We start from the raw sequence: 24610 nt of genomic DNA, 5'->3' as shown, positions 1-24610 counted from the left end.
TCTCTCTCTGTCTCTCTCCCTCTTTCTCTCCCTCTCTCTGTATATATACACACAGAGTATATGTATACACATATATATGTCCATAATGTATGCATATATGTATATGTGTGCACACCCACCTAGAATCAGGAAGAAAGAAATCACCTGCACCTTGGTCCAAATAAATGGAAAAAACCCTTCTTCTTTCCTGTCTTGGATTGGCTCCTCCAAATGCACTTATGTTCCAGTTGAGAAAGGGTCGCCCCCCTCAGTGCCACTGCACCTTCTGTGCCCAGTTGGAGAAGTGACTTTCTTACGTGTTTCACAAATGGCATCTTCTTTCATTTATCCTTTGCACTATTCACCAGATTGTGATTATTCAGCTAAAATTAAGATTATCTGGTTTAGGACCTCAATTGCTCATTACAAACTAGGGACAATTTAGAACACTATTCTTTGGTTTCCTTGGCAGGTGTTTAACAAACTGAAGCTGGTGGAACACATGACCGTTTATGAGAAAGAGGCAATTCCTAGCAGGTTTCATTATAAGAATGGCAAGTTTGTGTCTCCTCTGACATTGGTGGCTGATAAAGGATGGTTCATCACCCAGGTAAGTAATGGCCAGTATGCTAAGGATAAATAGTAAAAATTCTCCAGTAACTTAAAAGTATGTCATTAAGCTCTTCCCATCCAGCCACACACAAATATCTGCTGCCTCAGTATCATCAGCCATTTTCAAATTTTCACATTTAAAAAGTGAAAGTGTATATTTGATGATACTGTGTTGTCACATTAGTTCAGTTGGCGAATCAGAAAATGGACTGTTTTACCTATAATTGATTTTTAAACGTTGTTGGTGTATTTTATTTGGACACGAGTTCCCTGCAGAGGATATTAATTTTTTTATGGGCTCCTTTGGCAGCTTCATGAGAGAAAATGAAATTTTGAAATGCCTAAAAATAAAATACATACAATCACAAAGGACATCAATAATATTGAAGTAGTTATTTTAAAAAAAACCTTTTTCCCCTAAAGTATGGCTAAGAACCCCTGATCTAGATTAAAATTCTATTTCTTGATCACCACTCTTCTGTGTAATATCTTTCTGTTAGAATGTAGTTAATTATGAATAGAATTAAATTATTTTAGTATCAATTATATATAATGTATAATATCTAATATTTAAATATTAATAAATCAAATTAAAATAGAATTTAATTTGGATAATATACTCCCCTGACCATTGTATTTCATCACTTTCTGTTGCCGATTTCACTTACATTGTGTATATTGTTCTTTTGGCTCTATTTCTTACTTTGTTCCGCATCATTTCATACAAGTCTTTCCCAGGTTTTTCCAAATTCCTCATAGACATCATTCTTCATGCTACAGTAATATTCCATTCCATTAATTACCATAATTTCTTAAGCCATTCCACAATTTGAGGGAATATAATTTTTCCAGTTGTTTGTTTTCACAAATAATTCTAGTAGTGACGTTCTTGAACTGAACTAATGGTGCTGTCATTAATCTTGGCATATCATCTCAGTAGTGGGTCCTTGGGTTATGAATAACTTGGTACCTCTTCTAACCTAAGTCCCTACTGTATCTAGAAGAGTTACACCAATTCGGTGTGCCACAAGCAATGGATTGAATGTGTATCTTTCCATAGTCCTAACAATTCCTTTTCCAATCTTTTAGCATCCTGACCCACTTGAAGGTGTGAGGCGACATCTGTATCCCTGATTACTAGTGATTTTGAACATTGGACTCCAGTGGTTATTGTCAATTTTTACCTGTAATTAGACAACAACAAAAAGCCTTAAGTGATTGCGGTCTTGCATTAAGTAGAGCAATTAATTAAAATAAAGAGATGGACCTCTTTTCTAACATCCAAGGACAAGTCTGGCCAGTGGAACACTATTCTCTCCTTTGGAATGGATCCATTTCACCCAGATTTGCTGTGGTTTTGGGTAGCTAGCAGAAAGGAGGTAAAGACTAGGCAATGAGGAATGAAATGGCTTGGCCAGGGTCACACAGCTAGAAAGTGTCTGAGGTCAGATATGAACTGAGGATGTCCCATCTCTGGGTCTGGCTGTCAATCCACTGAGCCACCCACCTCCCCAGGGCAACATCTTTCTTCCTCCTGACTCTGTCATTCAATCTGTTTCCTATCCCACCTAGACATATGTCATCTAAAAATTTGCTATTTCTGCCTCATTGAGAAGAATCATTGATAAACATTGATAAACTCATTGATAAAAATGTTCATCAGACCAGGAGCAAGCACAGATCCTTGGAGCACTCCACTAGAGACCTATTTCCTAGTTGATGCTGAATCATAGCTGTGGATAGAGCATGAGCTGGGAATGATGGCTCACTCTAAGGGATCTTTGCCATTGCCCCTTTCCTTCCCTCTTCATTGTCCTCTTCTCCAAGGAAGTAAAGATTGGGAAGAAATGACAGCAAAGGGAAAATCCTGATGGTGTTTTATTCCTAAAAGACAGGAGAGGAGTTCAAGAAGTAGTCATTGTTAATGTAGCTGAAATCCCACACAGAAGATAAACCTGAAAAACATTCTAAGTGCTAATTATTTTTATATGTATTTGAGGAAAATAAAATGTTATTAAAAAAGAAAACATTTTAAGCCACCAGCTAGGTGGCTCAGTGGATTGAGAGCCAGGCCTAGAAATGGGAGGTCCTGGGTTCAAATGTGACCTCAGACTCTTCCTAACCTTGCAATCCTGAGCAAGTGACTTACCTCCATTGATTAGCCCTTATCTCCTGCATTGAAATCAATATATATATATATATATATATAATTTCATTACATATGAAATAATATATATATTACTGATTCTAAGATGAAAAGTAGGATCTTTTAAAAAAATTTAAATAAGTGGAAAATTTTTTAAAAAGGACTTGAATCAAAGCTGTTATTTCTCTGTCTTTTTAGAATCTTCCCTTTTCTGATGGTTTCTCCTGATCACCTCTACTATGTAGAACTTTCTTTGTTTCCTTTTCCATAAAAGCTTAATTTCCATCCACTATTAGGGTCTAGTAAAGGAAATGATGCCTTGAGATCCTACTTTAATGAACTATTGAGACTATTTATTTTTCTACTAAAAACCTCAAGAAAGAGACCTTGAACACACTGTCTTTTCTTATTGGCTCAGACTTTTTCTTTGATGTCTCTACTGTTTATTATAGTTTCTTGGCTGTGGAGAATTGAAAACTCTCTCCTAGATCCCTGTTCGCTACTCTGTGCCAGGTCTATTAATCTCTCAGATTCCTATTTGCAAAATAGCCCCACAAATGGAAAAAGAATATTGTATATTGCTACTTAACCGACATGCCAGCCCATGTGATGAAGCTCTTTTGTTGGACCATTGCTCACATCTGCGCCATAGCTAAATCTCTCTCTTAAATGCATGGTCTCTCTGGGTTTGCATTAGCATGGTTAGCCTTGATTGCTTCCTGCTTTTGACATGATTAGAAAAACAGCTGAGTCAGTGACAGCTGATAGTGGTTTGGTTGGGGCCAACTGTTGAAATTCCACAATTCCAGTCTCCTTCCACTCTCCTCCCCTAATACCTCCTCCCTATCCATCCCCCCAGCTTTAAAATAATTAACATTTGGTTCCCTTTGTTATTGATGAACCCAGGTTGACTTGCATATTGGAGGAGATAAAAATGGTAAAAATCCATTTCTTTTTAAAAAAATCTTCATTTTAGAATTGATGCTGTGTATTGGGTCTAAGGCAGAAGAGTGGTAAGGGCTAGACAATGGGGGTCAAGTGACTTGCCCAGCATCACATAACTAGGACCATCCCTTCTTCATGCCACTTTGTCCAGATTATTCTTTATCTGACTTATCCTTCAATCTGTTTGTTCCTCATGCATTATTAGATTGTCAGCTCCTTGAAAACAAAACTCACATCTATCTCTATATTTATAGGTTCTAGCTCAGACCTTGCGTATCATAAGCAATGTCTAATTACATTTAAATTCGGGTGACTTTCTTGTTGGGGCACTGAATTATTTTCTGAGTCATAAAACACAGCTGCTAATTTAATAGTCTTAAAAATAGAGCCTGACCAAGACTTTCCTGAACCTAAAAATTTTTCAGTGGCTCTCTATTACCCTTAAAGATAAGATACAACACCTTCATCTTGGCTCTTTAAAACCTTCCACAATTTGGCTCCCTTTCAGCTTTATTTCATAATATTCTTCTGCACCAACTTGCTCTTCTTTCTCTTCTTTTCTATTCATGTTGCCATGTCAAAAATTCAGGACCTCCATTCCAGCCTGGCCTGCTAGCTACTGAGCAGCTGTGTCATTTCTTCTCTAGCTTTCATGCTTTGACACTGGCTATTGCCACATCTGGGAAGACCTCCTGGCTTACCCCTGCCTAGTTTTCCATAATGATTAGCATTCCCTTCTGAAAAATATAGTTTGCATCACCAATATTTTTGCATCATTGATCAAAATTCACTCTTTATCAATGAATGAAGCTCTGTGAAGGTAGGTACCCTTTCATTATAGTCTCTGCACTTCCAGTGCCAGATAATAGCATGAATGTTGTTTTTCAACATTTTCAACGTATCAACATTGGGTCCAACTCTCTGTGATCCATTTTGGATTTTTCATGGCAGAGGTACTAGAGTGGTTTACTATGTCCTTCTCCAGCTCATTTTACAGATGAGAAAACTGAGGCAAACAGAGTTAAGTGACTTGCCTGGAGTGGCACAACTAGTAAGTCTTTGAAGCTAGATTCAAACTCAGGCTCAGTACTCTATTCACTGTGCCACCTGGCTGCCCTTGTCAAATAATAAAAATCAGTAAATACATGTTTTTCAAATTGGATTTATTGAACTGAAAATTTTGAGGGAAATGGGACAATAAATCTCACCAGAATCTTCCAAGCAGAGCTTTTTAAAATTTTCTTTTGAAAAAAGTTTATTTGGAAAGATGACAGGATAGATGAAATGTCAGGCTCAGCCCATGGGCACTGACATAAAATATTAGAAGAAACCAAGATAAAGGAGAAGCTGTTGACTCCTGCTAGGTTCTGGTGGTGGCTACAGATGTCTTGTCTACATCCAAGTGGTCATATTGCAAGACATAAAAGAGGTGGGGTTGGATTTATGCTACTTCTTATTATCCTGGGTCATAGGGTCTACACTGGGAGCAAACCACTTTTTCAATGGTGGCTCTGTGTAGGAAGCTCCTGAGAAGACTTCCTATGGAAGAGAGGATAGATAGGGGCAAGCATATAACTTAGCGGGCTATTAACATACCCAACAGGTACACCTCAGCTCTAGCCCATCAACCCAACCTCCCCAATAGCAGTCAGTCTCTTTCAGCAGGGGAAAACCTTCCTGGGGTCACACAGTGTCCCAAGGCATGTCTCTTCCTCCTGGTCCACAAAAGTTATACTCTAGGTAAGTTCCCTACTCTACCCCCTGCCTCTCTCCTATTCTCTCAGCACAACTCCTTGTTACATCTCTGGACCCCACACATCTGAAGGCTTCCTCTCTGATTCTTAACGTCACAAATATTTGGATCAGAGTCTGGTGATCTATCTACTTTTTCTGATATGACTAACACACTTTTTTTCCCTGGTCAAATACATCCTCAATTATATCTTTTAGGATACTTCTTAGTAATAACAAGTCATTTTTGTTAACATGCCACCATCTTCTTTGCTCTCTGCATCATCTGCTTAGCACAGTGCCTGACACATAGAAGGCACTTAATAAATGATTATTGATTTGTATTCTCAGGGCTTTGCAGACACGAGTATTCAAGGATTTGGCACTATATAACTAGAATATTAAAAATAGATGCTTTTTGTTTTTTTGCTAACTAGTCTAATTTCCTCCTCCTTTTCCATTCTGGGCTCAGTTCATTTTTCATCCATCAGTTCATATGTATATTGATGAATTAACTTATTAGAACCACAAACCTAGCTGGTTTTAGATGGTTTGGAGACAGGGAAATTCACAGATTGGTAATTAATATTAGGCCTAGGGCAGTTAGGTGGCACAATAGATAGAGTACCTGGTCTGTAGTCAGGAAAATTCATCTTCCTGGGTTCAAATCTATCCTCAGACACTAGGTGTGTGACCATGGGCAAGTCACTTAACCCTGGTTTTAAACTTGCTTTGCCTCAGTTTCCTCATTTATAAAATGAGCTGGAGAAGGAAATGACAAATCACTCCAGTATCTTTGCTAAAAAAAAATCCTAATGTGGTCACAAAAAGTGAATATAACTTAAAACAACTGGACAACAACAAAACAGGCCTTGATTGCAGGTGAATTTTAGTTCATATAAGAGAAGGTATCAGACTAATTCTAAACACCCAAAGGTAAGAAAATGGCCATAGAATCACATTTATAGAGTAGAAGGGATATTAGAAGAGATCTAGTACAACCTCCTCTTTTTAGATTAAAATTTATTTATTTTATTTATTATGTTTAAATTTCCAGTTAGTCCTCCCTTCCTGCCCCCTAAAAGGAAGGTGTTATTTGACAAAAAAGATATCTGTATATGTAAAACTATATCTTACTTATTTCTATTTATCAGTTCTTTCTCTAGAGGTGGACACACACAAGTCATTCTTCAAACAATATTTGTTTTGTATACAATATTCTCTTGGTTCTGCTCATTTCACTCTCCATAATTTCATGTAGGTCTTTCCATGTTTTTCCAAAATTAATCTGTTTGTCATCTCTCGTGGTGCAGTAGCCTACCATTGCCATCATATGCCACAACTTGTTTAGTCATTCCCCTATTTTATGGCCACCCTTTCAATTTCCCTTTTTTTTTTGCTACCACCAAGAGCTCATAAACAACACAAGTGGGATGTGAACACATGTCCTTTGACTCCAGAATCAATGTTCTTTCCATGATACCATTCTGGGAGTGGGAGTGGACAAAGAAAGAGATAGTAAAGACAAAATATTTATTAGAATCTTGCCCACAGTGGAGAGGTATTACCAGATCCCAACTTTGATGGGAACCCAGGAAGAAGAAGGGCATCAGGGATCATATGAGACGTCACCATACAATCCTGGCACCCAGATTATTCAAATCTCTCACCATCTACTTTTAGTTTAGTATGAGAATGGCTGGCTTCTTTTTCTCACACTTCAGGGCAGCTCAGGGACATAGAGGGTCAAGTGGTGTCAATGAGAAAGGATGAATCTCATTTAGATATGTTTGATTGGTCTCCAATGCCACAGTCAGAAAGGCTCCAGGGATTGGTTAGCAAGGCTTTCACTATATCATGTAGCAGAAATTTTCATATGTGGAGTTTTCTAGGAAAAAACAAACAAACAAGGATGCCAAACAGGAGGAGGGAACATGTCTATAATGGAAATGGCCCGTTGCAAGAAAGATGCCCATGCAACTGCATGCCACAATTTAGAAAATAGGCATTCTACAACTATTTGCTTTTTGTTTGTTTGGATTGTTAGACCAATATCCTTTGAATGGTCATGAATTTCATTAGGGTAAATCATATAGCAAGGGTTTTTTAATATTTTAATTTGGTTTGAGTTTTTTTTATCATAGACCCCTCTGGCAGTCTAGTTAAACCCATGGGAACTCTTCTAAGAATAATATTCATATATATATATTACATATACATATATATATATATATAAATATACATAGGCTTACAAAAGAAACACACTATATTGAAACTCAGTTGTATATATATATGTAAATATATATATATATATATATATATATATATATATATATATATATATATATAAGCGAGTAAAGGAAAATGTGGACTGGGACCCAGATAAGCAAAGCACTGTAGGAACTACCATGTTAAATTAGAAACATATATGTTTTAAAAGTGGAATGTAATGGAAATTCACAATTTCATATGTGGTCTTATTTTTTCTGTTCTTTGAATGTGGAAATGTTCATGTTTGTTAATGCTTATCCAGTTCATAATAATAAAAGAAAAAAATTAACATTCTTGAACTTTAGGTTAAGGGCTCCTAGACTCTAGTATTTTACACATTGCTATAATCAGCAAAGGGCTGTTCACAAACAGGAAAATCTGGAAAACCTTACATCCTATAAGAAACCCTTCTTCCCCTTGGACTCTGGGTATGATATTCATGACCCTGGGCAAATACTTTTCAAGTATGCTCCTCTTTGTTTCATACATTACTTGATATTAATAAGAGGATATTTTAAAAGTAGCATCTATTAAGATGACTTTAATATATCTTAATACATGCCAAAGTAACACTTTATTCAAGTACTTTCTTTAAAGTAACATTTTATTCTTTAAAAGTTAAAAGTATTTTGGGAGAGGGAGGATGTGTAATTAATAAACAAGTATTGTTCAACCTTAAACTGGAATTTTAAAATTTAAACAGTTTAGATTTTTAAAATATTTATATATGTGTGTATATACATATATTAAATAAATATTAAATAAAATTTTTTTCTATAATGCTCAAATTTGTGACCAGAAAAATTGTGATCTTCTACAGAAAATCATTTGTGAAATCTTACCTATTTCCTTCTCAAATTTTCATCAAGGATGCCTCCATAGATCATTTTATAGAAATGAGAAAGGCATATGGGTCAGTAGTTATTAAATGTCCTATCCCTCTTGTAATAGTTTAAAAGGGGTGTGGTTGCCGAATTATAATTGTTACAATTATAATTAAAATTAAATTATGGGTCTGTTACTAGTTTTAGTAGCTTTATTACAGCAAAGTAGAGATAGTAAAGATATGGAAATGTAGGAATGAGGTTAGGAACAGTTTAGCCAAATACCCTAATTGCCATTCTGATGAAATCCAGCTTACTTCTCCCCTCCCCACCTCCCCCCCAGACACAGGAGTACAATCTCCAGTCAGAAGAATGGAGAAGGATGGGGGGAGAGTTCCTTCAGCAAGAATGTGCAGAGTAAGAATTTTCTCAGCAAGAGTCTTCAGTCGGTTTCTGAGTCCAAATCTGAGTCCCATCCAGAGAGCAAATGTGGATCAGAATCTCCTACTTTGTGCTGGGTCTCACCTTATAAACATTTTTTTCTCCACCCACTAGTTCTTTGTCATATCTCAGGAACCAATCATAGTTCCTTAATTTGCCTGGGACTGCCCAGGGGGTCAGTGCTTGTGGGATCAATTTCCTGTCCTGTTGATTTCAACTTCCTTTCTTTGAGGATGTGTCTATACTTGCAATCAATGCTAAAGGATCTTCAAGTTTCTGACTGATTACATTAAAGGTCACTGATTGATTACATCAAAGAAAACAAAGGAAGGTGAATTCCTTTTTCACAATCTCATTCTTATGTTAATAACCTCACCCATGATTTTCTCAAGGGAAGTATCCCTTCTTTGCCATACCTTGAAAAATCAACTTTCATGTGCTTTATACTTTTGCCCCCTTCAGTGTAGACTTGCTCTGCATATTTGGCTAGATCTAGCTAGTTGGCTCTTTATGTCTCTGCTAATCATGGAGACCCATTTTCTGGCTGAGAAATTTATAGCATCCTTTTATAGGCCTCCTTATTATGGTGGCTATTTTGCATCATTTAAATTTCTCTAAGAAACATTAATAATAAGAATCTGCTTCTTAACTTTTATCCATTTCCTTTTCTTCCAAGTTAACAGCATATTTAAATGAGGTTAGGATGAACCTTTTGTAATTATACACAGTGGCTTCCTCTATTGTAAATTAATTGCCACAACCAGGAGATCCAAAGAGCCTAGAAATCTCCTTAGTTAGCAAATATTTGACTTACTTGCCAAATATCCATAGGCAACTGCCAAAGAAAACATAGTGATAGAATATAAACTTATTTGTAAAATCTTATGTAGAAGGATAATAAATGATTATGAGCAGCAGCATCTCATAAAGTCAAGAAAAGCAATGGAAATAAAGCCAATTTAAAGAAAATTTGGCAAGATATCCAAGTAAGCAAAGTCATCTCAAAGGCAGTCACGGTTAAAAATGGAAGTCAAACTACAAACAGAAGGGAAATGGAGAGGATTTGCTAAAGTCATTTTAATAAACTGTTTTCTCCATCTAGATAGTGGAACCATCACACTTGGACCCAAACATCACAGTCCCAGATGTTTTTATATAGGAGATAGAAATGGCAACAAAGATGAGAAAACCAGCTGAACTGGACCAAGTATATATAGAGGAGATCTGTGCTGGAGGCAATACAATTATGAGGTCATTGAGAAACTGAGTGATATACAAGGTATCTAAAGGAGAAAAAGATACCAAAAGCATGGAAACACATTTTACACCTTATTAATATTACAGAAAGGTGACCAAGAGAAAGAAAATTAATGACTACCGTCCTATATGCATACTTTCTCATCTATCTTTTGAGTCATCTATCCATGACTAGGACTTGCTTCAGGAGAATGTTAGTGAGGAATAGACAAGTTTCTACAAGGAATGTTCAGTAGTTGACCGCATCTTTACCTTTTAACAGTTAACTGAAAGATACAGAGAACATAAGAAGTCATTATTCTTTATGTTTTCTGATTATAAAAAATCTCCACAATAACAACAACATTTGATTTGGTAGAACAAAGTAGTACCTTATACATGGAGTAAAGTGTCTTCAAGCCATACATCAAGCTCATCAGAGATTCATTGGAAGATGTAATAATAATTAATACTGCTAAATGACTCTCTGGTAATGAACATCAGGTAAGCCATGAGAAAACAGAGTCCTGTATGGCCAACAAAGGTGTTTGCCACTGTTGTGGAGGAGATCCAGCACAAAATCTAAATTGAGGAAGGATTCTCTGTGTGTAGAGAATACCTTTAGAGGCTCCTTTGTGTAGATGATATTGTATTGATAGCATTAATCCCAGAATATTGGAAAATACAGTAGAAAAGATCTGTAATCACTCAAAGAAATTTGACTTGTTCATTTATGCAGAAAAGATCATATGGATGTAGAATGTCTATTGCCTATATTTCAGTATGCATCTGAATGGACACCCTGAAGAGTTTGTCCAAAAATACCTATATCTGGGTTAGTCAGCACAGATGGGCAATGAGCTAGGACCAGAATTGCGCAGGAAGAGAAAAATCTGGATAGGTTTGGGGAAATTGCAACCCCATTTTACTGACCTTAAGCTTACGATGAAAGCTTTTCCATAATAACATTTTGTTTGTATTGTTTTACGACAGCATTTTGGAAGACAACTGTCTCTAAGGAACTAAAAGGAATACACAGAAGGTAATGGAGAAGCATGTGGTGTGAATAAGCCACAAATCAAAAACAGGGAATTCTGAAGGATAGATGTTAAAGATATCAAGGAAGAAAAGATGAACTGGTAGATAAAGTACTTTACTAGTATTGTGCTTATTAAGAGATCCTGAGAAAAGTCTCTAGAGTGTTAGAAGAACCCTGTAAGGCAAACTTTTGGGGAAATATCACAAGAATGGACCAGGATGGGCAAGAATGGATGACTTCCAATCTACATCATTAAAGGCATCTTTGGATTAGACGGGATCTTAGATCCATTGAATTATTAATGAGTTTTCCTCACATCTTCAACCCTTCTTCCAGTCTGGTATTGATTTTGTCCTTTGCTCTACTTAGTTATTGCTCTAATGCACACAGTTGATTCTGAAATTATTCTCATATCATTCACTATCCACTCCATCAAGCCAAAATCAGTGTCCTTCTTTGTGATCTTGTCTCTGTGCCCACAGTGTTCAGTGCCTTTCAAACTCCTTGAAAATCTATTCATGATGCACAGTTGTGAAGCTTCTGAGTGATTAATCTATAAGCTTTTGGTCTTTTCATTTCTCTAGCCTAAACTGTCCTCTCTTGTGCCTACCTTCACTCTAAAATCAGAATTTCAAAGCATACATTGATTTAATTTGAAGGATTTTGTCAAATTCATAGAATTTTTCTACTTCAACTTCTATAACAGATACTGGTGCTCGAGCTATAATTCTCTTCCTAAGAGTCCTTTTGTTTATATTAACATAGGCCAGAACTAGGGATAAAGACCAGACTTGTGATTTCATCGGTTTTAAGACCTCTTAGAGGAGGAAACCCCCTTTTACCAATATAGAGTAGTATCTATTTTTTTTTTTTGCCACTTTTAGTCTTAAGTTGCTGCCCATAGGAACTGAGAGGTTTCTTGGCCACAGTTGCACAGCTAGTATGTTTAGAGGTGATACTTCAATCCATGTATGCCTGGATTTGATGCTGGCTTTCTATTACAATCTTTCCCTTTGGGATAGTTAAGGTCCAAACTAGGCAGCTGTGGTTTGACTTTTCCTGCAAAATGAAAAAACAGAGGCAGCTAGCTCATCACTGTGAATTGGTGATTTGCTTTCAAAAAATCACAAAAATCAAAATGATACCATGGCAAAACTACTCTATGTTTGGATTTCAGAAGATCTGGTGCCACTCCTGATTCAACTGCCTATGCCATGTGTAATAGAGGAATTTTTATAATTATATATTCAAAGAATAACCACAAATACAAACAGAACTTTCCTCAACATGTGAAAGGCATACTCCTCCTTCCCCTGCTACCACCTCAGTCTTAGGGAAAGGGAAGGGGAATTAGGTTCACAATTTAGTTCAGTTCCCATAAAGAACAGTACCAGTTCCAAATCCATAATCCCTCCCAGGCTTGAGATCTTTGACTTTTCAGGGCTTCCATATTGGTCTGATCCACTCACTGTACTACCCTGCCAGCAAACTTGGTTTCAAATTCGCCAGGACTCAGATCCCTAGGTCTTTGTTGACCACTTCTGGTACCTGAAATTGAGGACAAAAATTACAAAACAGAACTGAACAACTCCCCAGAACTGGGGTGAAAAGGAGCAAAGGAGGAAAAAAAGTAAGTCCCTCTTCTCACACCAGTTCAGTTTATGGCATCTGTGGATTTAGTAGACAGGAGCCACTGAAAGAGAGTCTAGCTGGAAAGATGGCAGAGAGACTGGCTTGGTTCCACCATTTTGAAAGATATAGACTGCTAATGAAGATGGCTACGCCCACTCTTGTGGAAAGGGATGCAGCAGGTTCCATGTTAGAACCAAATATCACTAGACTAGCCTGAGGCTACACTTGAGTGACCTTTGGCAAGTTACTTGAACTCTGGCCCCAATTTCCTCATCTGCACAATAAGAGAAATTGATCTAGATGACTTCATAGAACCCTTCCAGTTCTAAAGGTATGATCCCATTTTCCCAAATAATTTGATATGTGGAAATTGACAGTGGTTATGTAGATTTAGGAGACCTCCATATGTACACAATAATTGAAAAGAAGGAGGATATAAGCAGGGAGAGATATAGAAATCAAGCCAAGGTAACATAGACCAAGTGCTAAAGAACCAGTATAAATAAACAAGTTATAGGAGTCTGAAGGTGGGATAGAGAACCAAGGCCAAGGTTGGTCAGAATCTCCAGAAATGGAAGGAAACTCAGATGCCTCCATCATAATCCACACTTGAAAAAGAATCACCCCTATAACATATGGACAAATGTTCAATCAGCTGTTACATGAAAACTACCAGCAACAGGGAACTAACATTTCATTTTTGAATGTTCTGATTTCTAGAAAGATTTTCCAAATATGGAGCCTAATCTGCCTTTCCCTAATTTCTGCCTACTTTTTCCTTTGGGGCCTCTTCTATTTTTATTGTTGTCCTTTGGTCATTTCAGTTATATCTCTCTTCATGACCCCATTTAAAGTTTTCTTGGCAAAGATACAGGAGTTGTTTGCCTTTGGCTACTGCACTTCAAATCTTCGAAAATGGAGAAGGCTTCCTGGGGGATGTTGGGTACGAGGAAAAGGCAAGATTTAGACAAAGAGGAGAGGTTTGGTGTTCTGTGCAAACGTAACATCTTAGTTCCTCCTGGATGGAGGCTCCTAAAAATTTCCTAAAGATAGAACATAATGGTGTCTTCATAAGGGCAATAATTTCTTTCCTTTCTTAGTTTTCTGCCAGAAGACTCACAAGCCACACAAGCCTAAGTTATGTACCAAGTCTAGGAAATCTGAAACTTAAGTTTTCTGCAGCCTCTGTGCCTCCCTGCCTCTACAGGAGTCTTTGTTTGTTTCTTTTTTTCTCTTTCTGTCTGTCTCAGTCTCAGTCTCTGTCCCTGCCTCTCTCTTTCTGTCTCTGTCTCTGTTTCTCTCTATTTCTCTCTCTCATTCTCTCCTACTGCTGTAGCAGCCATCTGCTGATTTATGCAGAGAGGAACATCAAAGGAATGTTAAGGGTGAGAAAAACAAGTGCTAATAAATTCAAAAAATGCAGCAGTCTGTAGTGAGTAAATGCCTGGAGAGCTGGCCAATTCCAACGACCCTGGGGAAAGTGGGGGAGGGGGTGCCAACTGGAAGAATGAACAAGAGAGTGCCTCTGGGCAAGGGTTGTCCCCACCCTCTCTCCTTTCCTTTGATCTGTGCTCTCCCTAATGTGGGTCCTCCCTTTATTGAACTAGATCTAGGCCCATAGGTGCTGCAACCCCATCCCAAGCCACTGGTCCCCACCCAACAAGTCAGGAAACTTCCTCTAATCCAAGCGTTCTTAACCATTTTTTTGTGTGTGTTATGGATCCCTTCTCAGAATAATTGAAATAAATAAAATAAAATACACAGACTTACAAAGTAAAACAATTATATTGAAATTTAATTTTCAACACATACTTTAAAAAATAAGTTCACAGACTCCACATTAAGGGCTCTTCTTCTAGATCTTTTCACGATAGTGGCTACATTATCCATGTTGTCTCCCCATGGAACATAGGCTCCTTGAGGGGGGGACTATTTCATTTTTGATTTTGTATTCCCAGGGCCTAGTGTAGAGTGGCTACTCAAAAGATACTTGTCAACTGATTACTTAAGAGATTGATACAGGAAAGGGTAATGGATTTGGTCCGTGAGGATCCAGGTTCAAGTGATGGCTTCACCATTTTATTTTCTGCTCACTTGTGTAGTCTTGGGAAAATCCCTTCTTTGTACTTCAGTTTCCTTATTTGTAAAAATGAAGACATAGGACTAGATACCCTCTATGGTCCTTTCAAGCTTCATATGTAGGGTCCAATGATTGTATAGAGAACATGGAGGCACCCAACCTGTCCACTGATTGCTCCTCATCCAATGACCAGTTCACTCACTCTGCAGTCCTTTTTCTAGCTATTAGTTTCCATCCCTCGTCTGCTTCCTCCTATTTTTAATATCAAGGACAGATCCCCAAGCCATAGCATGTCCACAAAGTAGACAAAAAACCAGCCCAAATAAAAGTCAGAGGAATGGTTTACAAATTAGCTTTCCCATCATATATATAACCAATATAATAATCTCTCCCAGGAATGTGCACCATAACTGTTTTTTTTTAAATCTTTGTTATCAAGAAGACTCATTGGGTAAGGGAGGGAGAGGAATGTGTTAGAAAATGAATCATTATCTCTAATTTGGTCCCCATAAACAAGCAGAGGATCACAGTTCTAAAACTAAAAGAAACCTCAGATACCATCTCACGGAAGAGATGACAAAATGAAACTGAGGAGATTTAAGTGACTTCCCCAAAGTCTCACTGGTAATAGAGGTCAAAGGCAAAATTTGAACTCAGTTCATCCAACTGCAGAGTTTTCCATTATACCTTGCTATTTGCTGTCCATATCCATATGGTCATCGACATTTATCTCCATTGTTTAGGGGGATTCTTTAGTAAGAGATACCTTCCCCAAAGACAGAAATTAAGCCATTGCTTTATTAATGGGACTCCTGCCTCCCCATCAACACACACACACACACACACACACACACACACACACACAGAGCACACAGAGTCACTAATGAGATCTATAGTTTTCCCTGTTCACATGTGTCAGCCTATACACACCCACATGAACTACTCCACTAACAGGGACTACTTTCATTGCTTTCCTAATGAAGATCTGCCCTCCATTGCATCTTATTGGCAAACCTCACTTTCTTTCATCAAAAGGAAATCTCTGTCACATCATTGTACTAATATTGAGATTCCTACTCTTTGGAATAGTAGCATCAAACTCAAAAAGAAGCGGGACTTAACAGGGATCCCCAATGCTGCATATTGATTTTAGAAAACCACATATGAATGTTCTCTATGTTCTCTTGTATTTTCACTGATTTTGTTAACTATTTCTCAATTACATTTTAATCTGATTCAGACTGCATGAGATCTTTCAGTCTGTGTGTTTGATTCCTGATTTAGAAAGGTTGATGAGTCCAATCTGGAAGTCCTTCCATCCAAGCTGCAGAAGTATAAGATCTGTAAATCTCTAGTCAGAACTGGGTTCTTCCAGGCATATTCAGCCCTGATGTCTCTTCCATTGTCTTACCTACCTTAGAGAAGATGCTTCTCTCTGGTATCATTATGGTACCCAAAGAACCTCTTCAACCATTTCACCCTCTTTGTAGGAGCAGCAAAGGAGTTGTGCTTTGGGATGGTTGAAATTTAAGATTTAAGGGGCAACCAGTAGCTCCTAACCAATAAATAAAGAGCCTTTTCTGTAGATGAATGTTCTAGAAAATGATTCAAACTAACTAGACTCTAGAGTAGGAATAGTTTCAAAATAGTGAATCTTAAAGGAGTAGAAATGATTGTGCTAGAAGGAAATATAGAAAGAAGAAATGAGGGGAGAAGAAAAGATGTCCTGGGAGAGTTGAATTTGTTTCTAGATGCCCAACTGTTCCAACTGCTTTGATTGAATGCTTCACATTTCTTGCTGTAGTGTATAGAGAACTTTATTTGGAGTCTGAGGTTCTGAGTTCCCTATCCTAGTCACCTATGCTCTCCACCCTCAACTCCTCTTTCTTGTTCACCCTCACCTATTCAATCAGTTACCAAATCCTGTCATCTGTACCTTTATAGTCTCTCCAGTATATGTCACCTTCTCTCCACTTCCATAGTTGCCACCCTAAGTGAGGCTTATATCACCTTTTACTTGCACTATTGTAAGAACTGCCTAATTGACCCTTTGCCTCAAATCTTTCCCTACTCCAATCTGTCCTCCATTCAGCTGCTACAGTAATTTTCTCAAAGCATTGTATCATTCCCCCTCCCTCTCAATAAATACTAGCAGCTCCCTATTACCCACAGGATCCACTATAAAGACATTTATTCAGCCTTAAGGCTCTTCACAAAATGAACACTCTCCTACCTTTACATTCTTTTCACACTTTACTTTCTTCTGCATATACAGTAGGATCTCATTTTATATGACCAATACATTCCAAGTCCCTCTGCAGAAGGTGAAAATTGTGCATAATGGTAAACCCCGTTATTTAATAAGTATTTCTTATATGAACATAATTAGGCATTTTAGGACTTTTCTTAGGCTTATCAGAGCTACCAGCATTACTACTCTTACACTTTTGGGCCATATTAATAACTAGATAGAAATAATTAATTGATTAATTAATGAAATAAAGAGAATCTTTGCTCTGATGTGGACATGATTTATTACAAGCAAGAATTCCAGAAAAAGACTGATGTGGGGAGCTAGTGTTTGGCTCAAAATGATGCAATGGCTCCCATTATTGCTTCTTGGAGTGGGAATGAGTGTGGTTGGGTGAAACTGCTGCCAGACTTTATGCTGTAGCTTGGGAAAATGGCATGGATTGATCAGGAAATTAAAATGCTTTATTTTATGTATTTTTAGACCTTTTAAAATTACTAATTGCATATACCCAAAGTCATGTGTTGAGTTTGTATAAAATGAGGTCCTATTGACCTACAGTCTAGCAATATTGGTCATCTTGCTGTTCCTCAAATATGATACCACACCTACCATTTCTGTCCCTTTGCACCAGTTTTCACCCATAACTGGATTGTTTTTCCTTATTGGCTCCAACTTTTTCCAAAAAGAGCTTCCTGTAAGACCCAATTCAATTATAACTTGTTTAGGAGGCTTTCCTAATCCCCTTGAGCATGTCCTTCTGAGACTATCTTCCTTCTACTCTATGTGCCTAATTATGTGTTGTCTCTCTTATTTGTCAAATAATCTCATTGAAGGTAGGTGTGTATGTGTGTGTGTGTGTGTGTGTGTGTGTGCTTTGTGCACTATAGATAGATTTGAGAGCCCTTGTGCCAATCCCTACTTTACTAATAAATCAGGAGACCATTGGAAGGCTTCATCTTTCCTTCAGGATTTCAGGGATATCCATAAGTGGTTGCAGGGATTCTTCTAATGTTATCAGCTCAAGTTCCCATGGTAGTGTGTTGCTGTAATATTAATTAAATAGTGCCAGCTTATATTTCCTCAACATAATCAAATTATGATTAGCTTGACAAATGGATATTTACTAAAAAAATATAGTAAAAATCCAAGTTTCTAAAAAAATGGCCTTCTAAACTATAATACCTCTCCCCTCTACATTTTGTAGCACTATGCCTACTATTGTGTTCATTGACGAGTGCAGCATTGCCAGTGGATGACTTGCTCCTTTGCTGGTAGGACATCGGGTCTTTCCCCCAGTATTGATCTGTAGATGAAGGCTGCTCCTCAGACCTACAACAGCCATGGATGCTAGCAAACTCAGCTCGTTCCCTCAACCTTTTGAATCTCACAAGGCCATGGAAATGGCTCCAATCATCTTTGGCTTAAGAACAGGAAAGAATAGACATAACGGTGGCTGAAGCAACAGCAAGGCTCTCCACTCATGGACCAAATGGCAACAGTCCAGGTGGGGAGAGTCTAAGGACCCTGATCCAGCAGGAGGCCTACAGTAGCTCTTTTCTCACTTGCCACCAGAGAAGAGAGAACTGGATTTGGTTGTTTGGTGCCTTTTATATGCACAATCAGTTTCAATTTAGCCCCCAACTAAAAGACTTTTCTTCATCATTTATTAAGCAGACGTGCAACAGTCTGGTTTATGCTCTGAATTGGAGCAGGGCTCCTCCTTTCTACATTATCGAGGACTTCCAAAATCAGGCTCATTGCTTAGACATGCTGCTAAGACTGTCCCCCCCCCCAACCTTTGGCTAAGCTCCCATTACATTTGCATCCCCAGTGCTTCTAAAAGGGCCTGCAACATAGTAAGCCCTTGTTGAATTTTGTGGATTGATTAATCTCATTCAAAATTTGAATTCACTGAAAACCATTGCCAAGCTCAACCATTTCTCTGAAATAACCTAACTCTGTATGTAGACTTGTTCCATCAACTGCCTTCTCTAATGGTGTTTATGTGGGGGGAAATTGTATTTATTGAAGTCCTTGGACAGTGTGTCCAGCTTTATCAGAACTCAGAATCATAAAATCATAAATACAAAAGAGTGGGGGATCATAGAGGTCAATGAGTCCAATCCCTTCACTGAATAGATGGGGGGATTTTGAGATTTAGAGAGGATGACTTGTCCAAGATCACACAGATAATTAATGGCAGTATTTCAACTTGAATTAACATTTTCTGACTCCCAAACCAGTGGTCTTTCCATTTCCCCAGATTCCCCACCTAGCCCTAACCCTTTGAATTTGTTATATTACTTCCATGCTCAGAAATAATAAAAGCTTTTTAAAAACTCTTTCTTTCCATCTTAGAATGAATACTGTGTATTGGTTCTAAGGCAGAAGAGTGGTAAAGTACAAGCAAGGGGGTTAAATGACTTGCCCAAGGTCACACAACTAGGAAGTGTCTGATGTCAGATTTGAACCCAGGACCTCCTCTTTCTAGACCTGAGTCACAATCTAGCTGTCCCCATTACTATTGCTGTTAATGCTACTATGCCCTGATTGGGACATTAGCAAATGTAGCTGTATAAGCATAGGGAGTGAAAAAACAACACATTAAATTAGCTGATGAAACTAAATCTGGAGGTGGTGTGTGAACATCACTGAAGACAAATCGAGAACAGGAAGAAATGACAGGAAGATAGAAATGCTGCCAGGTAATAATACAGAATCAAACTGGGCAGATATTAATGACAGCTGGAGATGGGAGGACAGGCTGATAGAAATTCAGGAAACAGAAATTCAATGAAACAGAGAGGTTTGAAAAAGCAATAATGCAAGGGAGAGATTTACAGAGTGTCAGTGGATGAGCATGCAATACAGCATGGCAGCTAAACAAGGAGCCACAGCTCCACCCTTGCAATCCTTGCCACCGCACTGTCCTAAGCGATGAGCAGGTTTCACCCAACAGCTGGTGGCAGCTGGAGATTGTTGGGAGTCTGAGGGGGCCTGAAGATCACTCCAAGGTAATGTTGGCAAGTTGCCTGGCTCCCCAGAGGGGTTTGGTGGCTTGAGGTTTCCAATGACCTGCTCATTTAATAACTGGTATTACTGTAGCCTGTCTTGGCCTGCTCACTATTGTGATCCATGAAGCCAGGTGCAGGTTCCCTCTCTGATAACTATGATGAGGACAAGTAGATAGTTGGACTGACTATCAAGAGGTGCCAGAAGATGCAATGGGGACTGGGATATGTACAGACTGGTTTAGATTAGGTTCAGTGGAGGCAGGGAATACAGTAAAGATAATAGAATTGAGCTGAGGGTTGGGGTAGCAATGGAGATTCTGAGAGGACAATGCAGGATTGGCACCATTGGGGCTTGGTTTCCCCTCATTTCAGGTCTTTGAAAAGATGCTATATTACCATCTGTAGGAACTTGGTATTCTAAATTTAAGAAGAAAGGCCCTCAGAAACCATCGAGTCCAACTCCCTCATTTTGGAGAAGAGAAAACAGAGCTTCAAAGAGAGATCCTCTTCAGTGACTTGGGCAGGACCAACAGAGCATTCTTGCCAAGCACATATTGGACTAGAATGCCTTAAAGGTCCCTTCCAACTCTAAGATTTGGGGATTCCATCATTTGCAGCATGACTAAAGGTAGAAAGTATTTTTAAATGTCAATATTTGCTCTGGGCTGTGACTCAAGTCATTCCAAACACCCCAGTTAGTATGCACCTGAGTTAGAAAAGTTAGACATGAGAAGAGCTATGTTCAGATCTGGTCTGGCAGTGTCTGTCTCAATGTTCGATGTCTCTGTTCCCTTGCACTGGCTCTCTCCCATACCTTTAGTATACTCCAGCTTCTGCTCTGTCTCTTGGCATCCTTTGTCTTCTTCCAAACTACCCTAAGTGCCACCTTCTACCCTTTCTTTCAAAATTAATGTTATGTTCATTTATTTACATTTTTACAATTATAATTTTACAAAATTATGAATATTTATAAATTAATGTTAATTGATCATAATTACATATATTTCTCTTTCAAAATGTACACATTGTTTTCCTAATAGAATATGAGCTCTTTGTGGGAAAGGACTATTTCTTCCAGTTCAACAATTTTTATTTAGAATATTTTTCCATGGTTGCATGATTCATGATTTCCTCCTCCCTTTCCCTATCTCCTCCCAGAGCTGACAGGCAATTCCACTGTGTTATCCATGTATCATTGTTCAAAACTCATTTCCATGCTATTCATATTTGCAGTAGAGCGATCTTTTAACTCCAAAACCCCAATCATATCTCCATGAAACTATGTGATCAATTATATGTTTTTCTTCTGCATTTCTGTTCCCACAATTCTTTCTCTGGATGAAGATAGCATTCTTTTTCATAAGTCCCTCAGAATTGTCCTGGATCATTGCATTGATGCTAGTAGATAAGTCTATTACATTCTATTGTGCCACAGTATATCAGTCTCTGTGTACAATGTTCTCCTGGTTCTGCTGCTTTTGCTCTGCATCAATTCCTGGAGGCCTTTCCAATTTACATAGAAATCCTCCATTTCATCATTCCTTTCAGCACAATAATATTCCATCACCAACATATACCACAATTATTCAGCCATTCCCCAATCAAGGAACACCCCTCATTTTCCAAATTTTTGCCATTACAAAGAATGTAGCTATAAATATTTTTGTACAAGTATTTTCCTTATTATTTCTTTGGAGGTACAAATTCAGTAGTGGTATGGCTGGATCAAAAGTCAGACAGTCTTTTAATGCCCTTTGCACATCCAAAGTACTCTCCAGAATGGTTAGATTAAGTGTATTAGTGTCCCAATTTTGCCACACCCCCCTCCAACATTTATCACTTTCCTTTGCTGCCATATTGGACAATCTGCTAGGTGTAAGGTGATACCTCAATGTTGTTTTAATTTGCATTTCTCTAATCAGGAGGGATTTAGAACACTTTTTCATGTGCTTATTGATAGTTTTTATTTCTTCATGTGAAAACTGCCTTTTCATGTCCTTTGACCATTTGTCCATTGAGTACTGGCTTGGTTTTTTCTTGTTGTTGCTTGTTTTGTAAATTTGACTTAATTCTTTATATATTTGGGAAATTAAACCTTTGTCAGAGAGTTTTGTATTTTCCCAGTTTGTTGTTTTCCTTCAAATTTTGGTTGCACTGGTTTTGTTTGTATAAAACCTTTTTAATTTGATATAATTAAAGTAATTCATTTTATATTTTGTAATGTCTCTTGCTTGGTCTTAAATTCCTTGCTTTCCCAAAGATCTGTCAGGTATACTATTTCATGTTCACCTAAATTATTTATGATTTCACTCTTTATATTTAAGCCATTTGTCCATTTTGAATTTATCTTGTTAAAGGGTGTAAAATGGTGATCAAAACCTAATTTTTCCCATACTGTTTTCCAATTTTCCCAATAGTTTTTTTAATCAAATAGTGAGTTCTTGTCCCCAAAGCTAGGATTTTTGGGTTTGCCATACACTAGCTTGCTGAGGTCTTTTACCCCTAGTCTATTCCACTGATCCACCCTTCTGTCTCTAAGCCAGTACCATATTGTTTTGATGACTATTATTTTATAGTACAGTTTAAGATCTGGTACTGTTATGCCTCCATCCTTCACATTTTTTTCATTAGTTCCCTTGATATTCTTGATCTTTTGTTCTTCCAAATGAACTTTGTTATAATTTTTTCTAATTCTACAAAAATGTGTTTTTGTACTTTGATAGGTATGGTGCTGAATAAGTAGATTAATTTGGGTAGGATTGTCATTTTTATTATATTAGCTCATCCTACCAAGGAGCAATTAATGTTTCCCCAATTATTTAGATCTAGTTTTAATTGTGTGAAGTGTTTTGTAGTTGTTTTCATATAGTTCCTGTGTTTGTCTCGGCAGATAGATTCTTACATATTTTATATTGTCTAGGGTGATTTTAAATGGAATTTCTCTCTCTAAGTCCTGCTGCTGAGTTTTGTGGTAAATATATATATATATATATATATATATATATATATATATATATATACATGCTGATGACTTATGTGGGTTTATTTTGTATCCCGCAACTCTGCTAAAATTGTTGATTATTTCCACTACCTTTTTAGTTGATTCTCTAAAATTCTTTAAGTAGATCATAATATCATCTACAAAGAGTGATAGTTTTGTCTCCCCGTTGCCCATAATCCCTTCAATTTCTTTTTCTTCTCTAATTGCTACAGCTAGTGTTTCTAGTACCATGTTAAATAATAGAGGTGATAATGGGCATCCTTGTTTCACTCCTGATCTTATTGGGAAGGCTTCTAATTCGTCCCCATTGCAGATACCTGCTGATAGTTTTAAATATATTCTGTTCATTATTTTCAGGAATGATCCTTCTATTCTTATACTTTCTAGTGTTTTCAATAGGAATAGGTGTTGTATTTTGTCAAAGATTTTTCTGTATCTATTGAGATAATCATGTGATTCCTGTTGGTTTGGTTGTTGATATGGTCACTTATATGGATGGTTTTCCTAATGTTAAACCATCCTTGCATTCCTTGTATAAATCCTATCTGGTCATAGTCAATAACCCTCATGATCACTTGATGGAGTCTTTTTGCTAGTATTTTATTTATGTTCATGTTCATAAAGGAGATTGGTCTGTAGTTTTCTTTATTTTTGGTCTGCCTGGCTTGGGAATCAGTACCATATTCGTGTCATAAAAAGAATGTGGTAAAATTCCTTTTTTGTTTATTTCGTCAAATAACTTGTATAGTATTGGGATTAGTTGTTCTTTAAATGCTTGATAGAATTTACTTGTGAATCCATCTGGCCCTGGGGATTTTTTCTTAGGAAGTTCCTTGATGGCTTATTCAATTTTTTTTTTGAGATTGGATTGTTTAAGTATTATATTTCCTCTTTTGTTAATCTAGGCATTTTATATTTTTTGTAAATATTCACCCATTTCACCTAGATTGTCTCATTTATTGCCATATAATTGGGCAAAATAGTTCTTAATAATTACCTTATTGTCCTCTTTTTTTGAACTAATATCACCCTTTTCATCTTTGTTACTGTTAATTTGATTCTCTTTCTTTTTTTTATTAGATTAACCAGTACTTTTTCTATTTTATTTGTTTCTTCAAGGTACCAGCCCCTAGTCTTATTTATTAGTTCAACAGGGATTATTTCTTGACACTATATGGCCCAGTCTTGGCACCTAGTAGGTACTTAAAAATGCTTGTTGATTGATTGGTTGACTCAACCAGAGGAGGGTGCTAATGGCAGTATTGGGCATTAGGTAACAGACAACACCAAGAAATGGTAGATCATCAGTACCCAACTTATCCATCAAGATTAGTCTCTTTGGCTTCATGTGAACTGGTGAAATTGAAACTGTCTACTGTGGAATGTGCTAGAAATGCACCAATAG

The 24610-nt window shown here is 37.4% G+C and overlaps 1 protein-coding gene across 1 annotated transcript in view; it reads left to right on the top strand.

Moving 5' to 3' along the window:
• Window positions 1-24610, top strand: part of ENPP6 (ectonucleotide pyrophosphatase/phosphodiesterase 6) — a 96796-nt gene that overhangs the window by 49374 nt on the left and 22812 nt on the right. Inside the window, exon 5 of the mRNA XM_056802954.1 lies at window positions 452-589. Within this exon, the coding sequence (XP_056658932.1) occupies window positions 452-589 (138 nt within the window). The remainder of the gene's footprint in view (window positions 1-451; window positions 590-24610) is intronic.

This window comes from Monodelphis domestica, chromosome 6 (assembly GCF_027887165.1).
Source record: "Monodelphis domestica isolate mMonDom1 chromosome 6, mMonDom1.pri, whole genome shotgun sequence".
NCBI lineage: Eukaryota > Metazoa > Chordata > Mammalia > Didelphimorphia > Didelphidae > Monodelphis > Monodelphis domestica.
Note: the sequence above shows the minus strand (reverse complement) of the source record. Positions and strands in the feature narration are given on the sequence as shown.